Below are 23,337 nucleotides of genomic sequence, written 5' to 3'. Positions count from 1 at the left end.
AAATTATAGTACATACAAAACACAGAGATATGTATATGGACCTATAGATATGTACAGTACAGACTTTGTAGACATGTAGATATGCACAAATTTGCCAATGGTTTATGATAAGGTATATAGGCTGGCTTTCAAATAAGCAATGTTATCTCCTTTTTCTTACCTGTATACATTAATGACTGTACTTGTCCTGTGTTAAAATGTAGACAAGGTTTATGTTCTTCTTCGATCACTTTGTTCTTTTGAGCTAGAATTTTCAAAGGATTCCGTAGTGTTTCTGACAAGTTCAGTTAGGATTCACTGATTTGGCCCATTCACTGCACCATACATGTATGCATGTTGTACATTTGTGCAAGCATAGCTGTGAAGTGTTAATATGACTTGTAAGAAATTCTCTTCATTGAGACATTTTAAAATGAGAGCCTTTTGTGTGTTATATAAAAGTGGCATGTTGCTTCTATTGATTCACACATTCCACAATGAATAACATTAGTTGAGTTCCTTCTTTTCCCTCTTCTGTGTAACATGAACTCGAAAATGTGATCTGTGAGTCAGTGGAACAGCCAGTATTCTAAACAGAGTTTTAGGGTGAGAAATCATCGTCATGTCCTCATTTAACTTTTAAAAAATGTGTTATACTTTACTCTCAATAAGTAGCAGCCAGTATTCCTGGAAATTGTTCCACTGAAGTGCACATTACAACACGCATGCCTTAAAGCAACCATCCTCATCATGGTGCCCTCCAGGTGTTTTGGACTCTTCTCCTATCAGCCCCCAACCTGCATGGTCAGTAGTCAGAGATGATGGGATTTGTGGTCCAAAACACCTGGAAGGAACCAGGCTAGGGAAGTCTGCCTTAACCACTTTATCCCTAGACTACTGGGGATAAAGTAGCATCCCCAATAAGCAGCATTGTGTGACCAAAGAGACAGACAGGTGTGCAAGCCAGACTGTGGCATAGCAAGGCCTGTTTTTCCCCTTATGCATAACCAGAAGTACTGTAGAGCCTGTGCCACATGTGCCCCAAGTTATCCACCCATGCTATAAGTAGTAATTTGCATGTAATGTACAATACTTATTACTGCCCATAACCTAATAATGACCTCTGGTAGAAGATATGTTATTACTCTGTCGTTAATTACCTTCAGTGTTCATTTAGACTTTCTTATCTTAATTTATGAACATCTCAAGCAAGGAAATGTAATATAACCTTCTAACTTTCTTTGATGAGACAAGGAGTTGACCTGTTTAGTAAATGTGTTTCAATTAAATAGGTCAATTTTTCTCTAGATTTCATATCTTTCTCGTGATGTTGTAGCCAGTTTAAAGATACAGGTCATGATCCAGATGATTAGGAAGATTAAAAAAAAATTAAAACTGTTTCTGCAGGTCCATGCAGTGATGCTGAAGCATTGGTGCAAGCTATGTGCACAGTAAGCTGAATTTAAGATCCAAATACAGTTTTGCATGCAGAACAGATTCTTGGGATGCAGCGTTATTTTCCTCATGTGCAAGCATTTTCCCATAAGCTGCCTGGAGGAATAAAATCACTCCTTTGCACACTGAAGTCTGTTTCCTCCTACAGAGAAGAGTCAATGGATCAAAGCCATGATGCACAATTGTGTGACCACTGCATTGCCATAAAACATGATATTTCAGCACATTTCATTGCAGAGGTGTTGCAATTGCTTACTAATTCTTCCACCTTTGCCTCTGAGGCCAGTGGAAGCCTTGAGGAATAATAATAATAACAACAACAACAACAACAACAACAACAACAAATCGGGCTTGTTCAGACAACACACCAAGTCACGGTTAGGCCGCTAACCCTTTTGCAGCAAATGATTAGTTTAAACTGTAGTTATATAGCCACCATGGTTAGGAATGGTTCACATGACACGCTAAGCCATAGTTCACATGACATGCTAAGCCATAATGTTGAGCTCAAAGTGCTTAACTACTGTGGCTTAGCATGTCATCTGAACAGGGTTATAGAGAGAATCTGCATGACATTTCTTTCCCAGGCCAGGGACTCAGGGCAGATGATGCTGTCATTTTAATGAAGCTAAGCAGGTGTGGGTCTGGTCAGGGCCTGAACTGGGAGACCACCTGGTGTCCTCACACTGCCTTGAGTTCCATGATGGAAGAAGGATGGGATCTTGATGTACCAAATGAATAAATCCATTCCATAGGTTTGCTTTATTTGGGGATTAGCAGTAGATCCATAGTTTAGAATTTACTTCAGAAAAAAGCCTTTTTAATAAATATTTGAAAGGTTTTGTCTGTGACATAAGGGGATTTAGCACACTCCATCAAGGCTTGGTTCTCCTTTCTCCTTTCCACCAGGAGCAACTGGGATTGAAGATCGGTTGCAAGATGGAGTGCCTGACACCATTGCTGCTTTCCGAGAGGCCGGGATCCAGACATGGGTGCTGACTGGGGATAAGCAGGAGACAGCCGTCAATATTGCCTATTCTTGCAAACTTCTAGACCAAAGAGACACTGTCTTTACAATTAACACTGAAAGTAAGGTGAGTCCGAACAGTCTGCTAAGGACTGTGTGAAGTTATATGTCTTGATTTAGCATGCACAAATCCTTCATTTGAATACTACATGAACACTGACAAAACATGGGCCATAATACTGTTTGGAAAATAATCTCTTGAAACTGCACTGTATTGTAGTTCAGAATCCGGGCACATCTTACAGGCATGGAAAACAAATGGTAGGAAACTGACTTTGATATTGTCGTATGCATTTGACAGCTTGCAAAAGTACTGTTAAGGGTTTTGCTTTGGTACTTGCTAGTAAGCTCGCCATCTGTCCCATATATAGCAATACTAAATTGTAACACTAAATGAGTAACCCTTCCTTCAAAAAAGAAACAGGGAGCAAGCTGACTTGCTAGATGAAATTTGAGTTGCAACAGTGATTGAACTTGAAAGGATGCCTTCACCCTGTCCTGATTAGTTCCATGGCGCAGGTTAGCTATAATGCTTAAGGCAGGTCTTCACAGCCTGTGACCTTCCAAGCCAAATCCACCACCACCCCCAACCCTCCAATGGACCACTTGATTTGTTATTCTTTGCTTTTATGGCAGAAATGGGGGAGGGGTGGCTAGCTTACAGGGGAGGCAAGGATGGAAAAGGTCCTAATACACAAAATGGTGCTGCCAGCCGTAACTATGGGTGGATCAACCAGGCCATCCCCAATTACACACAATGGAATGATACAACTGCATCCATTAATATCACCTTGAGTGCATTTGCTATCAACGTATTGCAATTCTAAGTATTCTCTGAGGGTAGCTGCAATGGCACCAACCTCAAACAGAAGGCCTTGCCTAGCACACCCTTCTCAAGCCAAGCGCCACCTCTTGAAAAGCCCGAGGAAAGGGTAAAACCAACACAACCTCTCCCCTATATGTGAGGGAACAAGGTAAAGGGTTTTGGGAAATAGGTTCTATTAGTGAGGTACTGAACCGCAGGTGTATTGTTAGATGTTTTTACGCTGTGTACTATAGCAGGTAATAAATCTGAGCTGAGGTGTGGTTTGTGGTAACAGAACACAAAGTAAAGTTTATTGAAATTTAACAAATCTTTAGTATTTCAATTTAGATCAAACCTGCATATTTTTATATTCAAAACAGCAATCCCAAGTCCCTTAAAATTCTATCTCCTCACACCAAACACTCTCACGAAGCACAAGCCAGACTAAAACGAAACATCAAGCTAACACCAAAACCAAAACTCACAATCCCCTCAACCAACCTATGTATACTCCTCCATCCTTCATCCCCCTCTCTCACCGCATCACTAGCCACACCCACTCAGTCAAACATTCCACACTCACTAGACATACAAATTCAGACATACTGTACCTAAGGGACAGAAAGGTGGGTATCGCCACAGTAGCATATACTACAAAAAAACCTTCCCCAACCTGTTGCCTTCCAGATTTGTTGGACTACAACTGCTAGTATTCCTAGCCATCTGACTGGGGTAAATGGGAGTTGTAGTCCAGCACATCTGGAGACTACCAAGCTGGGGAAGGCTGCTATAAGCTTCAACCAAACAAAGCAATTCTTGAATTATAAACACAGTTGTGCAAACCAAGGATTAGCATAACACAATTTAGCTAGTAATTATCAATGTGTTTCTAATTAAGTCACTGCTTGGATAGGCATAACGTGGTTTACAAAATGAAACTCTTATGATTAATGCCAAAGGTTTGATGAAGTGATTTGTTGTGAGGTCTTTGTAAGTTGACATTCGATTTAGATTCAGTCATCTTTCTGATGGTCAGACGAAACGGAAGATGGTGGGATGATAAAAATGTTATCACAAACCTGTTTGATAATAGAACCACTCCCCCCCACACTTTGTTTGTAGTGCAACATAGCACCAAACCTTGCACAATTACCTTTTCATAGGAAACTTGTGAATCGCTGTTGGATATCACATTGGAAGAAGTGAGAAAGAATCAAGTCAATCCGAGAACAGTGTGGATTTTTTTTGGCATTCAGCTGCCATTTTCTTGGTCAACCACTCTGACTCCAAATCCTGCTGTCGGTCTGGTGATTGATGGGAGAACCTTGAATACCATTTTCCAGGGACAACTTGAGCATAAGTTTCTTGAACTCACCAAGTATAGTCGCTCAGTTCTGTGCTGCCGGTGTACTCCCTTGCAGAAAAGCATGGTAGTCAAACTTGTACGGAGCCGGATGAAACAAATGACACTGGCAGTAGGTGAGTACATGTGAGTTGAGCAGCCTGATCCCAACATTTGGCATTAGTTCCTACTATTTAGTTTGAACTAAAGCCCCCTCCTAGATAAGTGGAGGGGGGGAGATGTCATACTCTGTCACACTTGGCTTACTGTCCAAATTATTGGCAAAACAAAAAGAGATTATAAAGAACTCCAAAAGGATCTCTGCAAACTAAGGGAATGGGCAAACTAAGGGAGTGACCAGATACAAAAAAGGGAAGGGCTCCTGCAGTTTTAACTGTTGTGATGAAGAGGGAATTTCACCAGGTGCTGCATGCATATAGGCACCCTACTTAAGATAACCTGGGCCCAAGCCATTTAGGGTTTTGAATGTTAATACCAGCACTTTAAATCAGGCGCAGACATGGACTGGCAGCCAGTGCAGCTGGAAAAGTACTGGCATAATGTGGACTTGTTGGCCAGTCCCCGTTAACAATCTTGTTGCCCAGTTTTGAACCAGCTGAAGTTTCTGGACCGTTTTCAAAGGGAGCCCCACATATAATGCATTGCAGTAATCCATGGGGTAGACTGAGGTCCTTCTTCTGACAAGAGCAGTTGATTTGTCTCCTAGTGCTGGCCTGGGACCCATAGTGCCCCTATGGGATGCTTTTTAGGATGCTTTGAGTATGTTTTTAGGATGCTTTTTAACAGTGTATACTATGTTTTTAATCAGTATTTTATGTATTTTATGCTTGCTGATGTTCCTTGCCTCGATCCAATCGGAGAGGCGGGTAAGAAATAGATGATGATGATGATGATGATGATGATGATGATGATGATGAATTGCTGCCTCATAGAACCACATAGTTGGAAGTTGCCTTGTGAGTCATCTGGTCCAAGCCTCTCAGACAGAAAGATTTTCACACAGGAGAGAGTTCAGTTACACAATTCTCCCTCTCAAGTACAAAATTTTCAGATGGACATTTTCTTTTCTGCATGCATAGTTTGGCCTTGGCTCAACATCCAATGACTCATCACTTAATCAAGCATATCAGGGGTAGATAACTTGCTGTTTTCCAGATGTTTTTGCCTACAACTCCCATCAACCCTAGCCAGCATAGCCAATGGTGAGGGGATGATGTAGGCCAAAACATCTGGAGTTTGCCCACCCCTGCCTTACATGATAACTTGAAGATGTAAAACAGCCATCATACTTTTCACATCTATGAAGTAGTGCCTCACCTCTGCTCACATCAAACACAATTCGGTGGCAGTTTACATGTCTAACTGCAAATTGCCACAGGAGAAGTCATCAAGGGACCTGCAGGGATGTGTAAAACTGCTTTCAGTGGCCACAGATTGCCTGGCCTGTGATGTTGGATATGAGTAGGTCTATGAGCTCAAGGGCCTCTGTGCTTATTTTAATCAAGCAGTAGGTCACACACCCCTCCAACTAAGGCACCTGACAAACTGCTTTTGAAACCAAGAGGAATTTCAAAAGCAGTTTGTGATGTTGCATTGAAAGTGGAGTGAGATGGAGTCAGCTCTTTAAAGATGGGGAGTAAAAAAGAAATTCACTAGGCCAGGGGTGGGCAGCAACTGAGCGATGGCCTTCAGTCCTTGTCAGTCTGAGCCAGCATAGCCAATGGTGATGGATAATGGTGGGAGTCGTAGGCCAAAACATCTGGACTGCCATAAGTTGCCCACTCCTGCCCTAAACTAGGGTGACCATATGAAAAGGAGGACAGGGCTCCTGTATCTTTAACAGTTGTATTGAAAAGCAGGTGTCATTTGTATATATGGGGAACCTGGTGAAATTTCCTCTTCATCACAATACTTAAAGCTGCAGGTGCCTTGCCCTCTTTTAAATCTGGTCACTCTAGTATAGCTCCTGCAGCTTTAACTGTGGTGATGAAGAGGGAATTTCGCCAGATTCTCCATATATACAAATGACACCTACTGAAATTCCCTTTTCTATGCAACTGTTAAATATACAGGAGTCCTGTCCTCCTTTTCATAGGGTCACCCTACTAATATAAGTCCCTAGTGTGAACCTAAGAGAGCAATCTTTTGCCTACCAGACAGTATGGGGGGGAGTATAGGGGGTATAGGATAGTTAGGTTTCCTGGATCCAGGCTTGGAGACAGGGCTCCAAGTTCAGAGACACCCCTACCCCTTGTAGCTGACGTGGAGAGAACTGTGCCAGCTACCTCTCCATACTCACAAAACGGAGCATGGAGATGGTGAAAAGGGGGCATTCCTGTGTGTGGGGAGGGGAGGAGAATGGGGCAGCTGCCTTACTCTGTTCGCTATAAACACCCCTGCCTCCTTCCCTCCCCCTCAGAGGCACTGCTGCTAGACAGGCGAAATTGCCCATCTAGCAGAAATGCAGGGCGGCTAGAGCGCAGAACCACTGCTCTCCTCCCACCCCGCATTGGCTACATGGAAGCTTCCAACTATCTGGGGTTGTGCCCTTACTCTTTTATTAACTTAAAAACTGTTTGAAGTGTTGCTCTTTTCCTCTTTTCTAGGTGATGGTGCAAATGATGTAAGTATGATTCAGGCAGCTGACGTTGGCATTGGCATTTCTGGACAAGAAGGTATGCAGGTAGGCATCCTAAGTGAGGTGTATTCTTTTCGTTTGCCTTTGGCAACTACTGCTCAGGCATTTATCACTGGTGTTCAGAATTTATAGGATGGTGCATTCTGTATATAACACGAACAGAAGTTATCATTATTGCTGTCTGGCATAATACATGAACATCCATTGTGGAAACGAGGTGAAATCGTCTGTATCCACAATTAATCAAAGTGCCTATATGCTTGCCTTGATTCTTTATTTAAGCATACAGCCCTCCCTCATACAATTGTCCAGAGCTGGTAACAGTTTTCTGTCTTGCTCATTAACACAATAACCATACTATGTGCGGGAAGTGATCCTAAATCACACAACAAGCCAGGGAGCCCATTCTGACCACTGTTTCAGGCTGCGTCATCCAAACATTTAACTGTTTTAATTGTTTTTACTGCTTTTAAATTATATATTGTTTTAACCTGGTTCATGGTTTAATTTGTTTTTAGCTGTGTATATTTATTGCTTTATACTATGCTTTTATCTGTACGCCGCCCTGAGATCCTAATGATATAGGGCAGGATATAAATGTTTTAAATAAATTAATAATAATAATAATAATAATAATAATAATAATAATAATAATAATTTGTTCTTATTACTAGCTGGTGATTGAGTCAAGGTAGACCGTTGCAGTTTCATAATGAAACCATTGCAGGTTTTAAAATTAAAACAGTCTTGAAGCACATTTACACCTCCCACTCGTTACTTTGACATACTGTTTGCCTGCCTCCAATTTACTTCGGGTCAGATGGAAATATATTTGGCTTCTTTAAATTAAAAGGAAATCACGTTTACTTACCGGTGCTTTGCAAAACGGCCTGCAAACATTCATGAGTGGCCAGTCACGAGCATGTTATGAATCCCTCGTTTAGGGAAGCCCATTATTTCTTTTAACAAATGTTCTTTACTTTAGGCTGTCATGGCCAGCGATTTTGCAATATCTCAGTTTAAGCACCTCAAGAAGTTGCTTCTAGTCCACGGCCACTGGTGCTATTCTCGCTTGGGAAAGATGGTGTTATATTTTTTCTATAAAAATGCGGTAAGTTTAAACACCTCCTCTGATGCCTCTATACCAGTTGGTCATGCACTCTTTTCATAGCCACAGATATTGAGGACACTGATTATTTACATTATACTTCATTCTGCATTCACACCACGCAGCTTACAAGCTCCAAAAATATAATACAAAACATTAAATAAAATCGGAACCTTAAGGGTGAATAACTATCCCCCAAAAAAGGCAAAATAAATGGAGATCGACCCTTAAATTGACTAAAAAGGTTCCTTCCCATTTTTTCCAATAGTCAAAACAGACGCTTCTCTTTGAAAATTCACTGTTTTTTGTTTGATTTAAACTGACAATCATTGGTATAATCCTGGCTCTGCTTCTGCATACAGGATGTTAAATTATAAAGACTCAAAATGGGATTTGGCTCCTGCTTAGGATGTAAAGCCTGCCAATGCACTTAATTTGATGGGAGCCACATGCTACCAATTGACAACAACAGTAATCAGCATTAACGACATCGTAGGAAGCTCGAGTACACACCTCCAGTCTCATGTAATCTTTGCATAACGGAGTTAACAGGAAACATTGTAGCTTTTGGAGATCCAAAGCTAAGGTTCAATAAGGAGGGAGGGAGAAGCAAGTCTTCGTTGGGAAATGTCTGAGCTGTATTGCTTCAATAAACTTCACTCAGAGATAATTTATACTGAATTTTTTAAAAAAATATATTAAACAGAAGTGATATTTTAAGCCTATATCAACGTTGCAGCATGCATTTTGCATATTTGTATGACTTCATCAAATATCTGCAAGAAATAGAAATGTTGTACAAATGTTGACTTTGAATAGCAAGTAGGTAGTTATTGGCCCATCCACTGATACACAGGAGGGAACCACATGTTGCATGGGCAGCCCATTATTAGGCTTAGTATTAAGCATTTGCTTGCAATGTGTAGTTGGCCCCTATGTATCAATGAATGGGCCAGTGAGAGGATTCCCATTGGGTTGGATCCAGATTTAGGCATGTGCAATGTTGCAGACATTCAGGAAACCCAGCTGAAAGATGTGAGCTGTGGTGCAGTCGGGAGGGGAGATCCCTGAAAACTGGGCAGATCCTGGATCCAACCCATTACAAATTGAGGGCAGCCTTTCCATCCATAGAAGGCAGATTCTGGATCCAACTCACTGAAATCAATGAGAATTAATTCAGTCATGATTGATTTGCCCCGTTGATTTCAATGAGCCTACTACTCTAAGTATGGCTAAGCCTAGATCCAAGCCATTTTTTTAGTTTAAAAGCAGCTTCAGGAGAAGTGAATTTAAAGTGGAGAAGTGACCAGAGGAAGAGGCTCCTAAATCTTTTCCCCGTGTGCAGTTTCCCCATTCTACATCTCTCCTGCATATTTTCTGGTCCATGAGATTCTAACAGCGCAGGCAAACATACTTTTAGAACCTTATGGTAGGAAGAGGAACTTGGAGGCTATTTAGAATGGAGAAACAGCAAGGAGGGAGAGGATTAAGAGCCCTTTCCTCCTCCACTGCTTTTCTATTTTACTTTCCCTACTCCAAAGCTGCTTTTCACTTTTTAAAAAATCATGTTTCACACGTCTGCAAGTAATTTGTGGATAGCCTTTTGGCCTGATCAAGGCCACGATCAAATATTTGGATTCTGAGTTGATTTGTAGTCATTTACAGTTCAATGTACACCAGCTTAAATCAATGTACACCAGCTTAACTGAGTCACAGATTATGTAGGTTGCTAACCAGTTCTAGGAACTCATTGGCCTGGTTCGGACAACACGATAATCAATGGCCGGGGGTGGGGGATGGGGACACACAACTGGCAGTATGCTATTTTGTTCATTTAAACAACACGGAAAAATAACAAGCTGCTCCATTGCTTATCAAATAATTGATTAAAATATCGTGTGGAGGGCTCCCTCCCCCCGTTGAGTGCACTATTCCATAGATGATAGAGTTCTCCAGCAGGAGCACCCCAGCTGCTCCTGTACAGCCCGCAGAACTCGCAATGGCTGATGGGATAGGGCTGGGAGGACTGAGGGAGGAGCACCAGCCACCCAGAAGGATGCCGGGACTTTCAGCGATGTGACTGGGGGAGGGGCAACATGTTATGTGGGGAGTACTGGCAAAATAATGAATGGTGAGTATGTTATTCCCCCCTCCATTGCCTAATATGTCATCCAAACCAGGCCATTATGTGTATGCATCTGTATGTAAAGGCACACATAAGCAAATATATATCCTGACTACTACAGACCTTGGAAACATTTCACCTTCTAACATTTTCACACTAGGCATACGTCAATACGCTCTTCTGGTTCCAGTTCTTTTGTGCTTTCTCTGGAGCCTCCATGATAGACTACTGGCAATTGATCTTCTTCAACTTGTTTTTCACTTCTGTGCCCCCAATACTTTGTGGAATCTTGGATAAGGACATTTCATCAGAAATTCTACTAAGCTTGCCTGAACTTTACAAGAGCGGGCAAAATTCAGAGGTATACTTTTTTTGCTCAAGTGTATTCTGTGGACTCTCATAAGCATCTAGCTCAGTATCACAAGCTTTAGCATTTCCCTCATGAGAAATGTTTTTCTTAACCCAGACGTTGGCAAAACACAATGCTGCCTGTGCCCTACTAGCATTATAAAGATGATTTTTGATTTTTCATGTGGTTAGTCTAAGGGCCAAACCAGACATTACTTTTCATTTGTATCTTGCAGCTATGTCTTTTCTTCTTCTTTTTGTATTTTAGAGTAGGCACAGGAACCATAATCTGGATTGGGACCCAACTTTGGAGAAGAAGGGGGCTTTAAGATCTGGATTAGGCCTGCTGCGTCTACTGTAGAGTAAAAATGGAGTGGGGGAATAGCTGCTAGAGATGGATTTAAAGTAATGTCTATTTTTTTGTCCCTCAGGCTCAAATTACACATCAGAGAGAGTTCTATTAAACTTTCCTCCACATTTTTTAAACCCAAACAGCCTAGACAGAACTCACTTGAATAAAGAAGAGTGGGTAGACAGACACTGCTTAAGTTTTTCCCCAATGGTTGTTTTGCAGCTCAAAATTGCTCTCCCTCAAGCTACTTTACCCACTGGGGAAAAGATATGGGTCCCCATAGTTTTTGCTATATCATTCACTATCGTGGGGGGAAAGGTGACTTGTGGAGGGCAATTTTCACTGAAAATTTCCTTCAAAGCTGAAGAGAAAATTTTCCTTCAATTTTGACTTAAGTTTGCACGCCCCCTTCCTCCACCCAGCCTCCAATGTATAGTTTCAGCCTCAGCTACAGTAAAAAATATATAATTTAAGTAGCTTTTCTTGCACTGGAAAAATGAGATCTAGAAAAAAGATTAAAATGGTATTGTTTAAAACAAATAATCAAACTGCTATTCTCTAGTTTAAGTATCTCAGTAAGACTTTATTTTATTCTAAAACTGGTTTTGTGTCCTATTATTTTTCATGCATACAGAACTATTAATCTGAAAAGCTATTTGAGCCCTTATCTCCTTACCCTCACAACAGCTTCATTTTACATAAGCTGAAAACTACCTCCATACGTTAAGTTCTAAATAACTCAGGTTTTCCAGATAAATGTCTAGCACTCTATACTAAGTCATGGGCAGATTGTGGGCCAAACCTGACACACATCTGACTGCAAATAGGCCCACTGCTCACCTATGCGTTGCCTGTTAAAGGAAACCTTTAACCCTCACAATTCCCCTCCCAGCTGGCTTCACTGAGGAGGGGGAAATTGAGGTGCTTGAGCTTGATTCTTTTCACTGCCATTTTTGAGGCAAAAAGCCCACATAAGTTTATACAGTCTTTTGTTTTCTTTGTTTGCTTATTTGTTTGCCCTTAAACTGGCAGTCCGGACCTGAGACTCATATACCAGCCCCAAAAGCTAATGGAGGTACACAAATGGGGTTTGCAGGGTTTGGTTCCTGCCTACCCATAAAGCTGAGACTTGGATGCAATAGGGCCACCTGCATGTTGTGGACGATCACAGGTTATAGAGGAGGGTTGAGGAGAGGAAGCTGGCTCATCAGTGATCCTAGTGGGTGAGTGGCTGCTGATTGGCCAGCTGCTCTTTCTTCAAATTACAGTGTTCTTATTCTCCTGCCTTTTTAAACTAGAGGCAGGGAGCATTAATGTAGAATCAGACTGTGTGGAAAGGTGGATTCACATGATACCCAACACGTGTTCACAAAGGCATGACTGTGTTCACAAAGTCACAAATGACTTTGTGACTGTGTCACAAAGGCATGACGTGTTCACAAAGGCACACCTGACTGTGCATTTGGCATTGGTGTGAAGAGGCCATATATCATGGGCCAGTTAGAATTTCTTTATGTGGAGAAAGTTATGCTTGTACACATATATGGTTTAGTCATACTGATGTTGAACACATGCACAGCAGGGGTGTGGCCAGTGTATGTATTAGGATATAGGGGATGCAATCCCACTTCCCTCTTGCATGCATGTGAGCATTTGAGAGAGGCCATCCCACCCCAAAGACTAAAAAAAAAAAAATAGAGGTCGACTGACTTGTCTTTTTGACATGCATGAGAAAATTGGTTTTTTCCACCGCGCCCCCCCCCCCCTTATGCTTGTTGAGTTGAGCCAAGCCATCTTGCGGAAGGGGGGGAGCAGAAGGAATCCTTTCCAGGAGCAGAGCCCTTCCATCCATGGAAGGCAGATCATGGATCCAACCCAGTGTGCCTAAACACATGGCTAGCACTAAATAATAAGTTGTGATAGTGGTAGGACAAAGGCTTTGCAGGTCTGCTTTGTGAGTCTATCCCTTCCAGTTTTGATCCAATGTCACTTCATCAAAAGTCACTGACTTACATTCCAACTGAAATGTCAGTTGATTTTACTATAGATGTGCGTTGGATGTCTAGCTAAAAAAGGAGCCAGAAGGCCATGATACAAATTGGTCCTGGGAAGTTGCCTTATACCATCTAGCCCAGTAAAGTCCACTCTGTATGGCCAGAATCTCAGGCATCCCAGGGCCTGCTACCTGTTTCTTTTAACTGAGATGCCTGAAATTGATACTGGCTGGGCCCTTCTGCCTGGTGCAAAGTACGCCACCTGCCATTGAGCTATGCCTCCTCCTATGAAGATGAGATACTCGGTTATGTACCAAGATATTGTGCACCTGTTTTGAAGATCCCTGTTCACTTTGTGTCATGATCTGCTACAGATTTACAAGCCTCTGACATTTTGCATTGCCCTTTTGGATGCCTTTTACCAGAGTCTCATCTGCTTCTTTGTCCCTTACCTAGTAAGTATTTAAGGCATTCTCTAAATTGTCTTTAGTGAAATCAAAAGCACATGCAATCGGTATGCCTACAGCTTTCTCTATTTTCCAGGCATATCACGATTCTGATATTGGGGTTTTCACCTTTGGAACAACAGTCAATACCGTAGCCCTCTTTACTATTCTATTCCACCAAGCTTTAGAAATTCGAACATGGGTATGTATATAAATTATTCTGTAGCTACAATATCTTTCAGGTTGCTAGTTTTTAAGAATGATGGTCATAACTTGGGTGATAATATGACCTACAGTATAGATGAGTATTTGCATTTGTGAGCTGTTTTATATGTCTTGTGGTTTTATAATTTGACCTTTATATGTCTCATTTAATATATTGTTGCCCAGCTTCATTTTCTATGATTTGTTGAGTGATGAACAAAATTAAAAATCAAAAACATTTATAAAACTGAAATATCTACATTTGTAGACAGCACAGCAAAATCTGTGCTATTTGAGTTACCTAATTTGCACTATATTTCATTAATGCTTTATGCATTTTGGCTTCACGCCTTTCATATTATGTGTCTGCGTGTGAGTCCCATCTCTATCATTTCCACCAGAGATGTTGGTGTTCTTTAATGCATCTTTTATACCCTGCAATGCTATTGTTCTCTCCTGAGCTGCTTCTGGCTTGCAGTCAACAAACATCATCACTGCCAGTCCCCACTGCACTTGTCAAATACCACAGAGAACGCAGCAAACTGTTGAGGCTCGCTGGAGTCTTGAAGGCTTTGAGCAATGCTGATGATAGCACTGTGGTGCAGGTTAACTGGATCCCATTCATTGAATAAATAAACAGTACAGAAAAATAAGCCTTCTATAAGCAGCAACTTTGCACCATAATGCAGAAACCAGCATTCAGCCCCCACACAGCCACATGCACAGCCCCTAAAATGCAGAAGAAAATAACTTCGCTATGTTCCTGCAAGCTTTTTCACTCCAAGAGACTATCAGGTCCTCAAAGTGCCTTGGAAAGCCATGGCCCCAAACCCAACAGGGCTAGAGCTATATAATGTATGTTGATAATACAAACATTTCCTAGAATTTGACCTTCCTTGTTGTAGACTCCTGTTTGATGTTTGTAGTTTGCAAATGTCCTTGACTACATGAATATTGCATTTCTTCTGTGTAATGTTGTTGGTATAGCATTTTGTTCATATATACTTCTTCACCAACATTTCTAGTTAGCTTTTCTCCATATTCCTGTAGCAGAATCATAACTACCTCTTTTCTTCACTTCTCCACAGACTGTGTTCCATGGGGCCATAATGATTGGGAGCATTCTGGTTTACTTTGTTTTCTCAACCATCTACAACGGGACCTGCATCCTTTGCAACCCTCCTACCAATCCCTATTGGATTATGGAAATGGAATTCTCAAGTCCAAGCTTTTATCTTATATCCATCATCACTCCTGTCATAGCACTTCTCCCAAGGTTTGAACATTTGTCTCTTTTCCTATGTGTTTAGATATCAGCCCCTGATTTAGGGTGACCATATGGAAAGGAAGACCCTGTATCTTTAATAGTTGTATTGAAAAGGGAATTTCAGCAGGTGTCATTTGTATACATGCAGCACCTGGTGAAATTCCCTCTTCCTCACAACAGTTAAAGCTGCAGGAGCCCTGCCCTCTTTTGTATCTGGTCACTCTAGAAAAGAGGGCAGGGCTCCTGCAGCTTCAACTGTTGTGAGGAAGAGGGAATTTCACCAGGTGCTACATGCATACAAATGACACCACCTGAAATTCCCTTTTCTATACAACTGTTAAAGGTACAGGAGCCCTCTCCTCTTTTCGATATGGTCACCCTACCCTGGTTATCAATTACATACCTGGTGGATGGGTGGGTTTGCTTTGAAATAGAGTCTGGTCTAATTTAAATGTGATGCTGGGAGTGTCTGAAAGGCTTACCTGTGTGGTGTTCCATGGGCTGGTGTCTCATTTAAGCCTGGGTCACTGCTGTGTGCAGCATTGGCATTTGAGGGGCATGGCTTCCCAGGCTACAGATCTCTGGCATGCTAACAGTGCATGGGTAATCAAGGTGACATAATACCAATCCTACCTGCCTAGTTAAGTATTCTTAAACACCCAGAATCACATTTAAATTGAACCTCAGAAGTGGTGGATCAAAGTCCCCAGTTCTTACCTTTTTCCACAGTGACCCATCCATATCTGTGGTGTCTTCTCTCCAGAGCCCTTGTTTGCCCCTAGGTTTGCAACTGGAAGACCACAGAATGTACCTTGGGGGGTCCAGATTTGGCTCATTTGCCTCCAGTCATTGATCCCTAATGTATGGGTATTTAGGCATTCCTGCTGTCTGAGTTTTCAACATGGCTTATCCTTCAGTGTTCCTCAGCCCGTATGAATAAATGCATACAATGCCCACCAATAGCATCTCAGTCCATTGCATATATTTGATGAAGCACACTCTTGCCTGTTGGTACAATAGAGCCCTGGCAGTGCTGCCTCTTGAAGTAGACCAGATAGGATCTTTTGCAAGTCTTTCAGCTGCAATGCAAAGATAAGAGAGTATAGATCTCCCTGCATGGCCAATGGCCATGCTGGCTAGGGCTGATGGAAGTTGTGGACCCAAATATCTGGAAGGTCACAACCTCTGCAGTAGTCCATTAGCCATGAGGATTCCTGTTCTACCCAGAATAGTAACGTGAGCTGTGGAAGTTCGCTCTAGTTTGAGGCTCTCCTGAGAAGATGACTAGGCTGCCATGGAGGTAGAGTCTGATGCTGGGTCACACCAGAGCGATTTATCTTTGAGAAGATTCTTTCCAAATGAAGGCATAATGGGAAAACATGGCGTTTGCATTTGTCCTCATCTGGCCTGCTGAAAAGAAAGGAATCAGTACAGGCTGAACTATCAGACACCTGTGTACAGTGAAGCCCAGTTAAGTTGCCTAAGTTCACCTGATTCCCAGAGGAAGCTCCAGGCAGACTTACCTTCAGTGTGCTGTTTTGTACCTTCCCTCTATCTGCCACTCAGGGGTTAGTTCCTTGTGATTTCTTGCTGTTTCTGGAAAGGAGACTTCAGATCTTTGACAGACTGCATCCTTTCATGTGGCCACCGCTTTTTCTTCTGTAGTTTGGGGAAACTGAGTCTTATGTGCTTTTGCTGGGATATAAAAGCTCTGTTGTTGTGCTGTGTAATACAGTTTTTTGTCAGACAACCCTTGAGCATTTCAAACGGAAAACTGCTTTCTGTGCTTTTCTCTTCAATACTAGAATCAGGAGGCAGCGAACTGTCAGGGCTCAGAAACAATTCCCAGATGTCAAACAGGCCTTAGAAGTCATGCAAAAGCACAGTGCTTGCTTCTCCCCCTAACAGACACTCTCTAGGGTCTAGAAGTAGGATCTCCTGCTCCTTCTGTTTGAAAGGATTATTCTTCTCTTATCCTTCTTTGCTCACTGTCTATAAACACACATTGATTTGAGGGCAGATTCCTGAGAACACATCAGCTTGTTTCCATAGCATTCTGTTCCTATGGGCTTTACATTCTGTAAAACGAGAATTCCATTCCTCTGCTGTAAAATAATTATTCAGACTGGAGTGCCACAGGAGTTTCTGCATATGAAGGTTAGATAGCCTCATTTTGTAACTTGTGTGAGCCCTCCAGCGTCTCTCAGTTTGTTGTCTGTGTGCTCCAAGCTACACCCACACGAGGATGGAACTTGGAGTGCATGGCTACATTCAGATGTAATAATCAACCGTGGTTTATTGTTATGTGAACAAGCTCAGCCAAGCCTTGGACTCACATAACTCCCCTTAACTCTCCTCCTCTGACATGGCCAAGAGGAGATCAGCAATTTTTGTTTCCTTTTTTAATTAAACACAGTTTAGTATACTGTTTATTGTTATGTCTGAACTCAGACAAACAGTGGCTAGTCTTTATTGTGGTTTACTGAAACAAACCAACTGCAAATTTTGGGTTATGAAGCTGACTTGTTTCTCTAAACCATACTTAGGCTTAACCATGGCCCAAGGTTCAGAAGTCATGTTAAAGTGCAATTAATTGAAAACAGAAGTGAAAATTCCCAATCTCCTCCTCATGCCAGCCGGGAAGCGGAAGGGGTGGGAGAGCACATGAGTCCAAGGCTCTGACATGAAAAATAAACCATAATAACAATAAACCATCATTTATTGTTATGCCCCTTATGCAGTTAATGAATGGAAGCCATAGAAAGATCCTACCAGGGCCTTTGGCTCTATACATCTGTCCAAGCTATCATTTTCCTATAGAAGGATTGGGGTTGGGCTATAATATGAAAGAAGAGGAACATTACTGTTATGATCTTAAGCAGGAACTAGGGAATGACCCCCAAACTGGGAGTCCATCCTTTTATTAGGTTCTCCCTGCAAAAGACTAGAAACTGTGAAGGATCAGAACTCTATGATCGCTTTCCAAGGAGGATATGGGAGGAAGAAGATCAGGCATAATGGGCTTTCCCACCCTCCAGATTTCATCTTCTCCTGGGAGGGGAGACAGGAAGAGATCAGAGCTGAATTCCAATTCTTCTATTATTATTATTATTATTATTATTATTATTATTATTATTATTATTATTTGATTAACAATACACTAATACAATACTACAATAACATCAACAACAAGAGAAAAAATAATAATACATAAATTGAATAACCTTATAACATTTCTAATTTGATATTTTAACATCATTCCATAACATAAAGTGCACTCCCCACCCCGGGATCTATTTCTGTTTCCAAAATCTCATTGATCCTTCTGGAGGCGGTTTTCCACTCCCCTTAGATAATACATATTCTAGGAACTGTTTCCAAATTCCCTCAAAATCGTTCATTTTTGTTATCCCTCTTCTTACTTTTATATTACATGTCAATTTATCATTTATAGCAATATCCCATATCTCTTTATACCAATCCTCAACATGATAATCTCCTTGTACCTTCCAGTTCCTAGATATGATCAGCCTTGCTGCTGTCAGCAAATTCGTTATCAATTCTTTTGTTTCTTTATTACATTTTAAGAATTCCAATTCTTCTGAAGAGTGGCAGGCTGGAGCTGCTCTTCCTCTACAGAGAGTTGAACTTTGTGCCCCAGTTTGCTTTGGAACTTTCTGTATCTAGTTATTCTTACACCACTGACTATCAAGCAAACCTAGAAGGGATTCCAATGGGCTAGAAGCTGTGAAAGCAGAGGGAGTTAAATTTTCTCCCACAGGGAGTTTAAAACCTAAATAGAAAAGCCAACACTGAATCTGGGAACCATCTTGTGAATTGATTTTTACACAGATCAGCCAGCCACATGCATGCAAGCAAATGATGTTATATTTTGAAGGGGGATTTAGCTCTACCCAGAGGCCTGGTCAATCTGTGCTGAAAACTAGTTCATAAGACTCTTAGTGCCATAGGATGATTTGCAACCTGGCCAATTGCTGTTCATTTAAAGAACGCCAATCACTGCCGCTTTTTGATTAGCCTTGGTTGTTTTCATTTCTGTGCTGAGCTAGAGTGCTAAAACAAGATGCAACCTGTGCCTTTCCCTGGTGCTCATTATATGAACAAACAAAAAACCCATTCCTGATTAGTTTTTAACTCCCAACCAAAATGGCTCTGTGGAAATCAGTCACCAATCAGTTTTGCCCACAATATTTCTGTTTACACTGGAGAGGCTTAGAGAAGCGTGTGACAAATGGATTTGCCATGGGCCTTGCTCCATGGCCATTTCCCATGAGATATGCAGTGCTGGGCTGATTGGCCGGTGGTGATGGGTGGACCCACAACATGCCTGCGCATTTCTGACCATTGGTTCCACGTCCTACCTGGCTTCCTATTTTTTTTTTCATGTTATGAGTCTTTACATTTATATTCCACCTTTAGTCCAAGGAGCTCAAGGCAGCATACATAGTTCTGTTCTCCCTCATCTAGCCTCACAACAACTCTATGAGGTAGGTTAGGCTGAAAGATAGTAATTGACCCAAGCTCACTTAATGGCTAGATGGGGATTTGAACCAGGATCTCCCTAGTCCTAAGCAGACACTCTAGCCTGCCACAATGGCAGGCAGCTGATACACAGGAAGATGATCCCATCAGGGAGACCACTCCCAGCCTCAGCTTCTTTATCCTTTGTGTCCATCACCTAACTCAGAGGTGGAGAATCTGTGGCCATCCAGATGGAGTTGAACTCTAACTTCCATCATCCCCAGCCAGCATGGCCAATGGTCAGTGATGATGGGAGTTGTAGTCCAGCAACATCTGGAAATCCACAGGTTCCCCATCCCTAGTCTAGCTGGTAATGATGAGCCTCTTCCACACCAGTCAGTGCTCCACACACACCCTTGATTACCTTCAGATGCATAATCTCCCTGGAATATCCCTCCTGCAAATTCTATTGCCTCAGCTGGTCTATAAATGCTATATACAGGGAGAGGATCTCTGCAATAGGTGGGTTGTGTGCATTGACTGAAGCATTACACCTCATCAGGCGCCTGCACAACTGCTCCAGAAAGTGTGAAGTCTCATTTTTGTGAGATCACTCATGAAATAGTGTCATTGTCGTTTTGTTTCCCCAAGGTTTCTTATCTTGGCTCTGCAAGGAACCTTGATGACATCTCCCATTCTGAAAGCACAACAGCTGGAAAAGCTCCCCAAAGAGCAACGGGACTGGGAAATACAGAAATGGAAACTGAGGGAACAAGGCACAGTGGTCCATGGTGATGTGCTCAACCAATCTGTTCCTGACTTGGATGTGGCAGTACCCGATTATGTGTCGGCAGATCTTACGCATGAGGGACTGTGCCCTCCACAGCAGGAGAGAGAACGGATATTGAATGGAGAAGGCAATGACTACACAGAAAGATGGGCTCTGGAAGAGGCGGCGGCTGCCAATTTCTTGTCAGTAGCAGCCTCTCCTGAGCAAAATGCAGCTGCAAAGCCTTTTCCTGGCATGCTGCCCAACAATACTGGGAATTCTGTTCTGAAGAGCCATCGGAGGTCTTTAAGTGCAATGACTCTATGAAGGGGCTTGAGCTTTTGACTGACAAAGAAAGAAATGGAATTGCTTCTCTGAACATCCTCTGCCTCCCACATGGTGGCAGAGGGAAAATAGAGTTTCTATTTATATTAAATAGCAGCGCCCTCTGGAAAGAGAAGCCTACCTAAGATATAATTTTCGCCAGCATATTGGGGCAGCATATTTTGTCTTTATGATGTGACATACCTCAGGTGTATTGAAGCGTACTTATTTTGAGGAAGAGACGCTGCAAACAGCTTGGAGCAATACTAGACAAGTATCCCCTCACCGATGTGAAATGCACCATTTGCTTGGAAACCAACAATGTCTCCTGAGGAGGACTATTTTGTTTTTCCAGGCATGAGTCACTTATGAATCCAATCTTAATCATGTAGGTTATCACCCAGAGCCTCATGTCAGGTTGGCAAATAAATAATCACGTAGCCACCTTTAGTACAGTTATGATAAATTTTTATACTGTTCTATAAATGTTTTCTAGGAAAAGCTTACATCATCTCACAGTAAAATCACCACATTTGGAGTACAATCCTAAATGTGTCCACTCAGAAATTTTAATGGGATTTACTCCCAGTTAAGTATGGATAGGGTTGCAACCTTAGAGACCAGTATGAAGTAAGCCATTGCACTAAAGCTAGTAGCCTGAACATTATGCAACTTAGCATCCATTCCCAAAGCATGTGCATTTTTTTAAAAAAAACAACAACATCTGTGCATATGCAAATGTTTATGCATACTAAGATATGTGCAGCAGATTTGGTCAAAATCCAAACCCCAAGCAGAATTTGGTCACTTCAGTCCAGTTCTGTTCGGTCCCCAAAGCAAAACAGGCTTCCTTCCAAAGCTAACAGCACCAAAAGTGATCAAGAATGAGACTTCATTACCAACTTCTGTTTCACCCACAATCCGCAGCCATGGACTTTATTTTTTCAATGTCTCTATGTCTTTTGGTTTCATTTCTCTTAATGCTGCCAAAGGGGAGGGGGAGTGCAGTTGACATGCCACCTAATTGGTCTTCCAATTTTACCGTGGGTTCCAATCGCTGTGCTTTCGGAGAGGGCAATGATGGGATTGTGAGGTACCCATTCTTCCAGTGCCATCACTTTTCACTAGGGAAAAGCTGTAGACTGGTTTTCTTGCTTGGGGACACCGCTATGAAGTGTGCCACATTCATACAAACTGACCCAAAATAAAATGGGAGTGAAGTGGAAATGAATCAGTCCCCCGCATCCTACAAAAACAAATTGGAGAACTTCTCTTCCACATGAAGTGCTGCACTTATCCTTTTGAAACCTTGTAGCTTTCTTACTGAGGGCCATGTCTCAGCTGCCTGTAATCTTCAGAAAAATGGTCCAGAAGGAACATAGGAACACAAATGTGTCCTCTTGGAGATGTTCAAAATGTCAAGATTGCTCTTGCACAAAATCCCTGTGGATAGCAAGTTGGCTGGCTTGATTCCTCTCAGAAGGGGCAACTATCCGTGCAATTTTCATCCAATTCTGCCACACACAAAATAACAAGTTATCCACACTTTCCTTTTTAAAAAAATATATGTCAAAGTATAAAGATGTGTAGCACCAAAAACCTGTGCACCTATATTTTGTAACATATAGTAGGTACAATCCCCTCCTTAGTAACTACTATGCTTGCAACTATCATCCAATTCTGACAAAGAGGGGGAAAGTTATAACCATTTTAAAAAACTTTCCCATGATAGTCAATCAGAAAGACGAATCCTCGCTTTTCTGAAGAACCAAATTGGGGTGGGGGGGATGCACACCTATTATTATTATTATTATTATTATTATTATTATTATTTATATAGCACCATCAATGTACATGGTGCTGTACAGAGTAAAACAGTAAATAGCAAGACCCTGCCGCATAGGCTTACAATCTAATAAAATCATAGTAGAACAATAAGGAGGGGAAGAGAATGCAAACAGGCACTGGGTAGGGTAAGCAGGCACAGGGTAGGGTAAAACTAACAGTAGAAAGTAACAGTAGAAGTCTGCACAACATCAAGTTTTAAAAGCTTTAGGAAAAAGAAAAGTTTTTAGTTGAGCTTTAAAAGCTGCGGTTGAACTTGTAGTTCTCAAATGTTCTGGAAGAGCGTTCCAGGCGTAAGGGGCAGCAGAAGAAAATGGACGGAGCTGAGCAAGGGAAGTAGAGGCCCTTGGGCAGGCGAGAAACATGGCATCAGAGGACCTCTAGTATGTATATCATACATGGCAACCTTTAACTCATTCAGTGGTTACATGTTTGGTGTGTGGGAGAGGGTGTATAAGATCCATTGATGTCAAAGAAATGATCTTCAAGAAGGTCTGCTTAAGATCAGGGAATAAGGCTGCAGCGATCCCCCCACCCCATTAAGATAGAATATTTGGATTTATCTAAAGCAGTGTGGGGAATGTGTGGCTTTCCAGATATTGTTGGAGTACAACCCCCAGCAGCCCTATCCAGCAGCATAGCCAATGGTGAGGCATGATATGAATTGCAATCCACCAACATCTACAAGTCATGATGGCTATATACCAGTGGTCTTCAACTGGTCCAGACCTAAGACCCACCTCAGACTCCCAACCTGCAACATAGGACCCACTTTCACAATTGTCCAACATGTTAGCAACAGCTTT

The 23,337-nt window shown here is 41.9% G+C and overlaps 1 protein-coding gene across 1 annotated transcript in view; it reads left to right on the top strand.

The window, feature by feature from the left end:
* Positions 1-21,141, top strand: part of ATP10B (ATPase phospholipid transporting 10B (putative)) — a 78,544-nt gene extending 57,403 nt beyond the window's left edge. The window contains exons 14-22 of the mRNA XM_063123278.1: positions 2,344-2,528; positions 4,430-4,745; positions 7,236-7,312; positions 8,253-8,378; positions 10,661-10,861; positions 13,569-13,649; positions 13,738-13,842; positions 14,933-15,120; positions 20,245-21,141. Coding sequence (XP_062979348.1) covers positions 2,344-2,528; positions 4,430-4,745; positions 7,236-7,312; positions 8,253-8,378; positions 10,661-10,861; positions 13,569-13,649; positions 13,738-13,842; positions 14,933-15,120; positions 20,245-20,689 — 1,724 coding nt within the window. The 3' untranslated portion in view covers positions 20,690-21,141. The remainder of the gene's footprint in view (positions 1-2,343; positions 2,529-4,429; positions 4,746-7,235; positions 7,313-8,252; positions 8,379-10,660; positions 10,862-13,568; positions 13,650-13,737; positions 13,843-14,932; positions 15,121-20,244) is intronic.
* The last annotated feature ends 2,196 nt before the right edge of the window (positions 21,142-23,337 follow it).

Source organism: Elgaria multicarinata, chromosome 3 (genome assembly GCF_023053635.1).
Source record: "Elgaria multicarinata webbii isolate HBS135686 ecotype San Diego chromosome 3, rElgMul1.1.pri, whole genome shotgun sequence".
In the NCBI taxonomy this organism is placed as follows: Eukaryota; Metazoa; Chordata; class Lepidosauria; order Squamata; family Anguidae; genus Elgaria; species Elgaria multicarinata.
The sequence above is the reverse complement of the archived record's forward strand: the minus strand, read 5'-3'. Positions and strand labels throughout refer to the sequence as shown.